Here is a 12,543-nt window from a genome sequence, read left to right as displayed (position 1 = left end):
AGAAAATGTTTTTCCATTCTGACGTTAAAGATATCCAGGTTTGCATCGTATGGGAAATATATATCTATCCATATATATAATATATATCCATCGAGGCCTTCGCCTTCAGCCAGCGGCGAAAATTATTATAAAGCGCACAAATAACCCAACCACAAGTCTTTTCAAGCCTTCGATCGTTGGTAAAAGCCCATATCCAGCAGTAGACGTCTTTCGACTGAAACGTTGATGAAGCCTTTTGCCACGGGCGGCACTCCTCGCTAAAGGGGCTTTCAGTTCGTCTCATTGAAACCTCAGGTGACTGGACCTGGCAGCTACTTCTGCCAAAGAATGATCTTACGTTGCAAGCCTCCTCTGCACGGCTGTCGAAGAAATGTTTGTCTTTTTTTCTATAGGTGTTAAGCATATTTAGTACCTATACTATTTCATTTTTTCATGTGTTGTAAATTCTATTCTAGGTGCGTTACTTTAGAAAACAAAAAATTTGTCGGTATTAGACTACGACGCGACGTTGGGTCATGGAAAAATTTCAAATTTGAAAGAATCATATTTTTCAGAAAAATAAATATTTTTCCAATAATTTTCCACAGTTGGCATTGTCACCTGTGAAAAGTTGCAGTTAGTGAACTCATGCAGTTGAAAACTCATTGAAAATCTCGTTTTTCTCTAAGGGTCGTATTCCAGAAATCTACTCAATACTCAAGTCAGGACTTGAGTATTGCAGTGAGCACTGAAAATCATACTCAAGTGCTTGCTATTAGGGTCGTATTTCTATTGCTTGAAATCATACTCAAGTCTGGTCAAATCCTGACTTGAGCATTGAGTAGAGTTCTGGAATACGACTCTAAGTGGCTTTTAGGTAAACAAGTTTATTTTATAATCGCGCTAAGTAAAACTTCTAAAGATATTTATAGATAAGATCATAAGAACACAATATTAGGATTTTAAATTACATTTTTCCAATTTTTCTAATTTTTAGGGAATATTTGAAACTATTTGAAATTTTTCGGAAAATTATCCAACCCAACTAATTCAAATTATAGATAGCCTTTGTCAAATTAAAATTTATTTCGGTGAAGCCTCACTATCATTACCACTAATGATACGTGGAATTATCGTCGTATTATTTGGACTGTTTGTTAATTGCCATAAATTTATCAATATCATTATCATTCATGTCATCACATAAACGTTATGTCAATAAATTATATGTTCATTGTTTTTATTTACTCAACTACGCGATAAAATTGGGTTTGTTAACATCTGTTAGTGAAAAAGCTATTCTATTGATGAATCCGAATAACATTGTAATTTTTCTTCTGGGAGTCAATGGAAGTTTAATTTATTATGATTTAACAGTTCTTAGGTACGTCTAGGTATTTATTGTAATACTATTCTTTTCTTCTTTACTATAAATACGTATAACTTGCTTAGTTATAATTCATACTTTGCGAATACTATCTTTAAATAGCATTGTTGTTAAATTTAAATAAATTTTGAAATCCAGACAGTGACAATTTACTTGCATGTGATGGTTAGCTGATGTTGATTCATTAATCAACGGTCTCTTTGTTTGTTTTCACGTTTGTAATGAATAGGTGTTTGTTTTTTTTTTTATTTTAGTAATAATGTTGATAATTAATGTTGTTGATTTGTTCTGTTTGTTTTTTGTTACGAATTCTCTGAATATTAGTTTCCCTATTTGGTAAGAAGTCGATGTCTTTGGGGTTTAAAATTCAACGTTAAAAACGATATTTAATACAGTAAAACAGTAATGCGCCTTGTGAAAGAGCTCGTCTAAGGAAGTACTGCCAGTGTCAGATCTTTGCGACTTAAAGCTCTGAGTGGCACTGCAACTGCTATGGACAGGCGCGTAGCTTACCATCAGGCATGTAGCTTACGACTTGTTCGTCCCGTCACTTGATTTTATAAAAAAAAAACATTAATACTTAGTAGTTAAGCACACGTGCACACTTTTAATTTAAACACACTCGTGTACTTATTTCAATATTTCTCAGAAACACGGAGACGAGAAATCTTTTAATAGGCATGTGAAGAAACCCAGTCCGTGTTGTGCCACCGGCACCTTGGTGGTCTACGACCTGTCTTTAAAGGATACACTAAATAAAAAAAAAATTTAAAATATCACATGTTGCCCTGATCCCAAAGCAAGCAACTAAAGCACTTGTGTTATAGAAATCGGAAATAAAGACGATACCTCAGACTACCAGACCCGAGACAATACAGACAAGTTAGTTTCTACATTAGCCTGGCCTGGGATCGAAACCAGAACCTCAGAGATGGCGACACCAGGAAAACCTTAGAGGATGGAAAAAAAAAGAAGTGCAAACCAGTCGACCACGCCACGGAGGTAGTCATACCCGTACCGTCACCCGTGCTACACATATTGTCATATCATTGTCAATCGCATTAGTTTTTTTTTATTTTTTTGACTGGACTCTGGACCATTGTATTCTAGAGTCATGTATAGAGTCCTTGCTTTGTTTTTATGATGTTCTTACAGTGTTATGTCATGCAATCTCATGGACAATGAGTTTGGATCGCTAACAAAATTTTAAAGAAATACTTAAAACCTCCATCCAATTAAGACCCAGTACATTATGGACAAAGCACTAAACACTCATTGGACATTAAAATGTACCAAATATATAATTACATGCTTCAGGCCCAACCTTCAGTTTTGTGTCTATTACGTTTTCACGCAAACCGCTGAACCAATATCGATGAATACAAAAATCGAATACACAGAAAAATGTCGTCGACCACGTCTATATTGCAACGTAGCAGTGCTCTAGCCATCTTTGTGTTCATAATTATAACAACACTAGTGGAGTTATTTCATAAAAAATCTCATTATTGATGAATTTTGGTATAGAAATAAACGGTACCTAGAAGGAAGACTGGAGGTTACTTTTTGTCACAACGATAATTTTAAAGGGAGTGAAATAAAGGATGAAAGTTCATATGGAGAACTAATAAAACTATGAGAATTAGTACAATAGGCTACTCGAAGTACGTACGAAGACACGAGCACCAATCAGTACAAATACACACATCAAAGGCGTCTTGATCAAGTACGTTTTTGCTATTTACTGAAAATCAAGTTTTTTAATAGTGTTTATTACAAGTAATGGTTTTTTTTTGGTCAATTTCATTTTCAAATTATAAAATAGAAAAAAAAATCCATCGGCGTTAAAAAATAACTAAAAACCTGATTTTAATTAATTGGCAAAAACGTGCTTGATCCCTAGACATTTTTGATGTGTGTATATAGCGCTAAATTTGAATGCGACATTTTCATTATAATACACATTGGGCGTTTACGTGATCGTTAGAATAACATTGTCTGGGTCTGAATCACTTCATATGTGTACATTTTGATGTACACTGGGCCTTAATAGGATAAAATTAAACTTAAAAAAATAATCTATGGAGAATATCATAAAACACAATAAAAATCATTACACCTGAATACAACTGTTTAACTGACTATGAAAAACAATTCGAGAAATCATTGTCTGACTAAACCGAGCTATGACCCTGATATTAATTAAAGAATGGATTTTTTGCTCTAAGAAATTCTTCTTGTGGGTTAAATTTGTTTTTAAAGTGGTTACGTAACTAAAATTCCTAAATAATACTTAAACCTTGCAAAGAAGCTTAATGTACGCCACGTTAAAGCCTCCAGTTACCAGGAAGCTGACAGCTACTTCTGCTAAAGTATAAGTTTAAACATCCAAAGTGAAAACTTTTCGAGCCCCCTGGGCCAGGAAGCCATACGTCAGCATTCCATGGCATTTTCTCCCTCGTTGAATGAAAGGTAGATTTCTTTATCGTCATTTATATTAATCGTACTTACACTTTTACCTTTATGTAATGCCAAATATATGTGTATCAAAATTTTTAAATTATGTGAATTGGTCCTTCTGTCCGTATTTTTTCCCATGAGGACATTTAACAGAAACAACAAATTCTTGCACGGCAATAGACGGCTGTGTTATGCACGGAGGCAATAAATTTAAAGGAAATGTACCAGGATAACATAAAATGAAATGTCCAAATTAATTTGTAACCTAAACGATGACTTTTAATACATTTTCTCCTATAATACATTTGTTTGTATAAAACAACGTATCTTGTGGTATACAACGTTCCGCTCCAGTTCGACCTTACGTCCTTACGTTAAAGCTTATAATAATATCAAAAAATTACGTATTTTAATAATAGAGATCGTGGTATGGGAGAAGCACCGACAAATAAAAAATAATAGATACAATACGGTATCAATTTTGATGACATGGTTGATGTTTAGATACCGTTCCCCTACAGGAGACCTGTGCTTAAAATAGGCACATATTTGTCAATATATAACAGGCGAAAAAACAGTACGTGCCATGCACTGAAATACACAATTTGTCAAAATTGATATGTGGTGATTGAACTGATGTTCTAGTAGTACTCTAGTATCCGGCAAATATAGAACTTCCTTTTGCAAAACTCTACATTGAAACTTTTATTATAGACCCTGGCATTAACATGTCTGCGCTGATAAAAGGGTACCTAGGTAATACGGCCCGTCATTTTGAAAGTAATAATATTTAATCCTCGTAGACATAAAACAATATCCAAATGGACTACGTATTCTTTTCCATGTACAAAAATGTACGTTGTGGAAATAACATTACAGGTGTCTAATGGAATTTGTTCTGGGAAACCCAAGTTTAGTATATGGATGTCAAGTGCCAGTATTTTATACTTGGGATGCTGTAGCAAGAAGCAATATTGACTTTTGATATCAATGTTCGTGTGGTCAGATCACGTTAGTTTTTAAAACTATAGAAGATGGCGACAGTAGAATTTGTCAAACTATAACACGTAAAATCGAAGTTAACTACATTTTTATTTACGCACAAATTCAACAGTGCAATGTGCAAATGGTTGCACTGCAAAAAATAGATGAAAACTACGTTGTACATATCTCAAAAGAACATTTAGAAAAAATACAAATTATGTTAGTAAATTTCTGCCAAGCGAAATGTTTTTGTTGTGCCATGTCTAAGTCCACCAATGGTTAGAAGTGTTATATTATAGGTATAACATACTGGCCAATATGTTCACTCTAGTACTGAAATACAATATTATTAGTAAAGAAATTGTAAGCACATGTTGATTCTAAACCTAATGTATATGTTTTCAGCGTGTTTCGCACATCATCAAAACTCAAACTATCTTTATTTCACAGATAACTTATACATGTAACTCTGGCATTCGTTTGGCAAGTAGAAGATACTAAAGAACATTATAATTGGCGTAAATCAGATGGTTTAAAGCGCTTAATGTACGCTTCCATTTATTTTCCAAACCAACCTGTGCAGACATGTTTTGCTTTGGTTCCAAGACATAAGTTATATTGAAATATAGGTGAAACTATGCCGTAATAATCGAAATTATCTATTTGAATGTATTATCGACGAAGAATTTTGACACATTGTATGTCTTATATAGAGACACGAATCCACCATACAGTGCCACCATCTTTCTCTGATATTACAAAAAACAAGCTAATTGTTACTAGGTTGATAAAATATCCAATGTTTTTAGCAGCACTGCATTGTAATGATGCCACCCACGCCACAGCGAAGTTGGTGGCTCTGTTTACAAAGGCACAGATAAGACATATTCCTAAGTTTTAATGCTCCAATTACAAAGTTGGTAAACCGGAACAGTTCATACTTTTTCTATAAAATGTACCTACGTATTCTACAGGCGGAAATAGAAGTATCAAGAAAGGCACAGACAAATATAGAGACGTGAATTCACCATAAATAATTCTCAATTCTCAAAATGTTATAAAATGGAGAGAAACTAATGTATATGGAAGTTCAATTTATTGTCTGTTATTCTGGAAAATTCTCGGTTTTAAAACTGATTTTATTTCAGAAGCAGAATGGCAAATTGATCAGAGAGCCTGTTATCATTAAGACTACAATCCTACAGCACTATTTTAATGACAAATTTCAGTAGCTCTGAAGTAGCTCGAGTTTTACGGAAGTGGACGATTGTATTGTAAACATATTTCGTTATAATGTAATCATGTGACATATTAATCAGTTCGCCACTACAATTTAAAGTTCACTGTAATAGTTTATAAGGTCAATATTCGGTTAAGGTCACTTTATGAATTATATTCTATGTTGATCTTGAAAACATGTACTGGACATACACTTCGGTATCACAACATAATATTTACATTGTAAGTGACGCTTTCCCCAATTTCAGAGTTGCTCTATAATAATTTAATTCGGCTGTTCCCGTAAAACTAGAAAGTCTCCGAAGCTTGCACTTAGAAAATAGAACTGCAGATAACCGTGTACGTATTGGTGTTGTTTTTATGAGTTGATAATTTCACTTGTTTGCTTGTATGGAAAAATTACAAAATATACACGTTTATAATAATCATTTAGATAGCAAGACTAACCCCAAACCCAGTATTATCTTTAAAATATACGCCGGAATATGTTATATTAATATAAATGAGCACCTACGTCACAATGTTTATCATGATACTTGCGCTTGCGTCACTTATTTTAACATTCGTAGATTGTTTCGTCCGATACTACGCTTCTTCCTTTGTGCGATTCTTTTACAATCCTTTGTTTATTGACAAATTGAATCTTCTTTACTAAGACACAAACTTAAAGTTTAACAATTAACAAGAGGTTGGTAATTAACTTTGTAAAAAAAACTTCTATTTGAAATATCTAATTCAGTCATTTCCGTGTTGTTTCTCAATTTATATTTGTTGTTAACTTCAGTTAAGCGAAGGTCTTAAGGTTACAAATCAACGGGTCTCCCAAAATTGTACCACAAAATAATTAAAAAAAACCTAATAACAAATTGGATAAACCAACTTGACGCCGAAGGTCGAACTGAAAACATTAATAATTTGAAGAATGGCTAAACGTCTAACTAATGGAGCAATTGTATTGGAAAACTAGACCTTTTTGCTTTAGTACAGCATAAAAAAAAGACAACAGTCTCAAAAACTTAGCAAACATTCGTTCAATGACAAACATAAACAGAAAATGTAAAGGAAAAACATGTACAAACCCCAAAAAGGTCCAGCTCAACATTGCGACTAGGCATTGGGGCAACTTTCCTCACAAACTCAACCGAAAGTACGAGAAAATACATAAACACACAGAAATTGTATGCAACAAACGATAAATGCAACAGTAACAGAACAGCAGTGGTCTAAAACAGAACTCAAAAAAAAGAAAGCTACCCCGTTTCCTAACAATATAATTCGATAATATCTTAAAATTGGTTAATTCATTTATTCACTGTCCAGAGCATACAACCTTGGCGGCTCCTTCACTTCAACATGACGTCACTGCACAGCACTCGCGTCGCGACACGGGTACGCACTAGTGTGTGTGTGGTCACCGCACATGCCACAGCCCGAGGTTGAGCACACTGAGTCGCGGTAGCTTCACAATGTGGTCCAAACCCTGCGGCGTGATGCAGGTGCAGCCGTATAGGTCTATTGCCTTTAGATTCTGAAGCCCCTCGCCGAGCGCACGTAGCCCTCTATCCGTCACCCTGATGCACTGCCCAATATTGAGCGTTTCGAGCTGTGATAATCGCGCGACCCTTTCCAAACCTTCGTCGGTGAGACTACAAGCGCTCAGCGATAACGACCTCAGCCCCGATAGCCCCAGCGTGGCATGCGATAACGCCTCGTCACCCACTTTAACGCAAAAAGAAACGTCCAGCGCCCGCAAACGTCCGCTCTCCGCCAAAAACGCTACACCAGCGTCCGACACTCCCTCGCATGAGCGTAGATTAACATCTTCTAAATGTGGAAGCCGAGACAGATGTCTCAATCCCGCGTCCGTCACGGCCACGCAGAAGGAAAGATTTATGGATTTCAGATTGGGAAGCCCCGTGGCGGCGTGCTTCAACGCCTCGTCCGTCAACCTTTGGCAGTCTTGTAGTCCCAGGTACTCCAGCTCGGGTGTCCCACGTGCCTCTCCACCACCGCACAGGTGCGCGATGCCGGCGTCGTTGACGTGCCAGCACGACCGCAGATTCAGCCTGCGAAGCTTTTTGAGCCCCCAAGCGATTAGCAACAGTCCCGTGTCTGTTACGTTGCAGCACCCACCTAGCTCCAACTCCTCCAAGTTCTTGAGCGATTGCGCTATCCTCCCGAGCGAAGAATCTGTCACTTGTTTACACAGAGATAAGTCTAATCTTCTTAAAGCTGGTAATTCTGCCGCGAATGCGCTTGCAAGCGCCGCGTCTGTTACACTATAACATCCACTAAGTGATAACGACTCTAGTCCTGGCAATGAAGACACTGCATCTCTCAAACCTCTCCTAAGTGATAGAACCTGTAATTTCCGCACTCCTCTCCTTGCCAGAGACTGGAACAGAACAGGTGCTGGCCTCCTTAAATGTAACGCTGCCTCTACTCCACGCCAGACAGATCTACGATCAGCTGCATCGCGCCAAGCGCGGCAAACTTGGGCCGCGCGGCCTCGGTCTCGCACCGGCAGTCTCTCGAATATGAGCGCTAGTATTTCCGGGTAGAGCCTCGAGATGTGCGTTCCCTGAGGCTCCGGCGGGGGCTCCGGCACGTGAGCCGCGGGCAGATGCGGCCGATGTAGCCTGTAGGGCGCGCTGCGTTGTTTTCTTCTCGTTGTGCTGGGCAGCTCGGTGAGGCCGAGGCGATCATCGCGCCAAGATAGCACTTCTTCCGTCCATGCGCTCATGGCGATGGCTAGCGGCACTGCACTATAACATGACACCGCACATCGGACCGGTTTTCGGTGAAAATCGTGTTGCGGACGCGCGCGACGTACGTCCGTCCACACCGCTGATCCTCGTGCACTGCGGACGGGACAGACGCGCGGGCCAAGGAGGGTCCCCTCTCCGTCCGCCCCCCGCCCTGTGGCCACGGCGTGCGGCGATTGGTCGCGCTCGCCGGCACGTGACGCGCGCCGTATCGATTCGGAGGCTCTGCGGCGGCATTTTTAAGTTGGCGGACCGAGAGCCCGCCTTCGCCCCGCGCGGCCGCTGACGCTCCCGACACAGAATACGCGCCGTGTAGAGCCAGGAGTAGGCAATAACAAATTAATAACGCATTTTACTAGCCGTTGAAATATGACTTAAAATCTCTTTGCGGTTACCTACCTAACAAACTTCCAATTTAGATTTTTTCTTGTCAAATTGCTTACAATAATTGCCAATGTAGAGCAATGCTTAATCAAACTTAGTGAAGTTAAAACCTGAAGTTAAAACCCGACACTCCTGTTGAAACGACTAACCGTAGCTGCTCTATCACTAAAATTAACAAAACTCTTAGAAGTATAAAAATATTAGGCATATTAAATATGCATGACACACGTTCCCTACTCTTTGGTCGAAGTGATAAGGCGGCGAGCGACTCGGAGCGCCGTATATTTTCGTTCGCGCTGCACTTGCCGACGACTAACGACCACTTTACTAAGAACCTTCTTACTTACTAAAACGACTCTTAATGCTTTTCAACAGCGCCTATCGTAAAGATTATATCAAAGTGGTCTCTTGATAACACCAGCCAACTATTACAAGGGCGACCGGTCGCGGCTTCGAACTGTTCCAAATATGAAATTCGAATTCAAACGTGTTCCAAAACGAGAATGGAACGCGAGCCGTTTAGGAATTAAAGAGTCGCTCGTTAAAATTGTAATGATGCAAAAACATTTTAGCTTCAGCGAGTTTAATAACGTGTTTTTACATTTACAGCTATACTAAACATACTTGTAGGCTTTTGTTCCTGCGTTTTGTTCTTATTTCACACTGTAAACTACCAAGAAAACTACCACAAAAACCGGACACATAATAATTATTCTTGTCTTCTGTTTAAACTGACATCTGGTACTACGAATCTTATAACGACCATTCCTAAAAACACACGCCTGTAGTGTTAATTTATAAACAACATAACAAAGTGTAGTAAACTTAGATGACTCAATACAGCACTGTACATTTCAACAACTAAGCCATAAACTAGAAGTAGATTATGTGACAGCTGTGTTTAAATAAAATGACAATGACATTTTATATTTATATGTATATTTTAGGCATATTTATGCATTAATGAAGGTTTTTTTATTGGCCCCGGAATGTGAGATAGCAAATAACGAAATTAAAACGAATAATTTAAATAACGAATCAAAATTCGAATTCAAAATAGGAAAGCTGGAAGTTAATTTATTAACGCTAAGTACTTCTTTCGTCTTGTCGTTCGTAATGCAGATTCTCCATTAGAAGAATAAGCAGGAAACTCTAGAGATCGCTGCTTTTATGCAATAACGCAGTATTGCAGAATACTACGATTTTGAACTAGGCATACAGCGAGGAGCAGATTTTTTTTACGTAAGAACGGGATGTTATTTATATATTATATGTTAGTTATAATACTGTTTCGCATGTTCTGTTCGTCTCTGTGTGCTTAGTTCAAAATGACCACGATTTTGAAGCAGAAGCAGAATACTATCTGCAATACTGCGTTATTATAAAGGCTGCGATTTATTCACATTTATTATTTGCAGTATTTTAGGTAGATCATCTGAAAGAAATGGAAGATGAGCACGATGATCCCATTTATCATCTGAGTAAACAGAAGCTGTATACTTTTGTATATTTTTTTGTTCCTTGATTGTTTTTTAAACCTCGGAAGTGGCAAATTTTGTATATCAACAATCTTATTATTGTTATAAATGGTAATTCGGAGAAACCGTTTATAAAGTAAGCCGAGGTTTCTTGTATCTACTTCAGAATGGTACAGAAATTACAATTGTACAGTGGAAGTATTTTTTGCACGGTGGGCCACACTTACAAATATGATTTGTATATAATGCAGACAGTGTGTATCTTTGTGTGCTTGCATTAAGTACCTACGCCCTATAAATAATATTTATTCAAAATTAATCAAACAGTCTAAACTACAGGCACAAAGTTATAAAACACAAAACTTGATAAATTCCCTTCTCTAGGCGCACCGTCAACGCTCTACCTTTTTTCTTGTTTTCACAAGACGTCAGACAGGCAAAGGCATCGCGTTTTTTGTGCCGCTTTTTTCCTTCCTACCTGAGAGAGAACCTGCGGCCATATGGTACCGACAAACTTAAATTTACCGTCGGCAAAATATAGACGCTACAAATCTTCTTATAAATTCTATGCCTCGATCTACCCCGCAGCCATTCGTCTTGCCTATCTTATAGTAGGTGAGTATCTGAAAAACTAATTTTGTAAATAAGTACACTCCGTGGTAGATACACAACTCTAAAATAAATACAAACAAAACTTCTGCTTCGACCGAGATCATGCTAGGAACGTCATCCTGTTTGGTTTGCTACAGGAAAATAGAGATCATCTTTTAGTTGAATGGGTATTACGTAGCTGCCTATGCAAATATTATACTTAGATAATGAAAGTATGACCAATTTTCGACGCCACTGAATAACAAAACACGGACATAATGCTTTTTGCCTTATCTTACAAGGTTAAACTTAAACAGAATGGTCTAGTGTCGGGTAAAAGAAGTTAATTTGGTAAACTTGAAAGAACTTGCTCTCAATGTATTTCGTAAATTAACTCCATCGTGTATCAAGTAGTATGTATAATCAAACCTATTTAGCGCTATCTTGCGTGTAGTAGCAATACTAGAAAGACTGCTTCCATTATGAAATTCTTAGCATATTAAGAAGTTCCACATAAATTGTGTAGATGGCGCTATATTAGAACCTAAAAGCAATAATAGATGGCGTTGATAATTTTAGTTTTATTAAAAGCCGCCAGATGACCTATTCAAAGCAACTCACTTGGGTCTTACAATATAAATGCAATAAAACAATAATAATATGCACCGTAATGCAGTCAGTACAGCAAAGCAAATACACACAATAGAAAACGATTAGAAGTGGACAGCAAATACTTATTATGAGTGAGTCGTCATCGTCAATAGACACTAGAAACTTATTGTCGAATGTAAACATTCGTTCCGTTCGAAATAATTGAGTTCGTTTAATAGTCGAAAATACGTAATCTTATCTGCCGATCATCGTCCCCTAATGTGTGTCTGTGACACAAACATACGAGAAACGATTTATAATATAATAATCATACCCTGGTTTGTTAATTCTGAATAGAGTAAGCTTAGATGTTGTTACAATGTTTTTAGGCTACGTTCCGGGCTTTAAAAAAGCGAATTCACCAAATTGTGAACTTTGTAATAAAATTAAAAACAACCAACACTAGTTGGCAGAATGTCCAAGAAGGAACTGCAGCGACAACAGCAACTGATGTTTATATTAAAATTGAACCGTTCCAACAGTACCTACTTTCAAGATATTCTTTGTGAACTCTTGTTAAAATATACGAAATGTTGTGTGATATGATAAATTAGCGTTAGTTAAATTACTTTTAATGTAATAATAGTAATAATAAAAAAATCACTATAAATTGCACGTTTTTCTA

General features: G+C 37.4%; 1 protein-coding gene across 1 annotated transcript; it reads right to left on the bottom strand.

Moving 5' to 3' along the window:
- Positions 1–5,933: 5,933 nt before the first annotated feature.
- On the bottom strand, positions 5,934–9,034 carry LOC113227430 (F-box/LRR-repeat protein 14). Its single transcript, XM_026460352.1, has one exon. The coding sequence runs from the start codon at positions 8,790–8,792 to the stop codon at positions 7,461–7,463; it is 1,332 nt and encodes a 443-aa protein (XP_026316137.1). The 5' UTR covers positions 8,793–9,034; the 3' UTR covers positions 5,934–7,460.
- Positions 9,035–12,543: the final 3,509 nt, after the last annotated feature.

This window comes from Hyposmocoma kahamanoa, unplaced genomic scaffold (genome assembly GCF_003589595.1).
Source record: "Hyposmocoma kahamanoa isolate Upper Pololo Valley unplaced genomic scaffold, ASM358959v1 210, whole genome shotgun sequence".
Lineage (NCBI taxonomy): Eukaryota > Metazoa > Arthropoda > Insecta > Lepidoptera > Cosmopterigidae > Hyposmocoma > Hyposmocoma kahamanoa.
This window is presented reverse-complemented; position numbering and strand designations above follow the sequence as displayed.

Coding starts and splice junctions, on each gene's coding strand:
- LOC113227430 (XM_026460352.1), bottom strand. CDS start 8,792: ATGAGCGCATGGACGGAAGAAGTGCTATCTTGGCGCGATGATCGCCTC.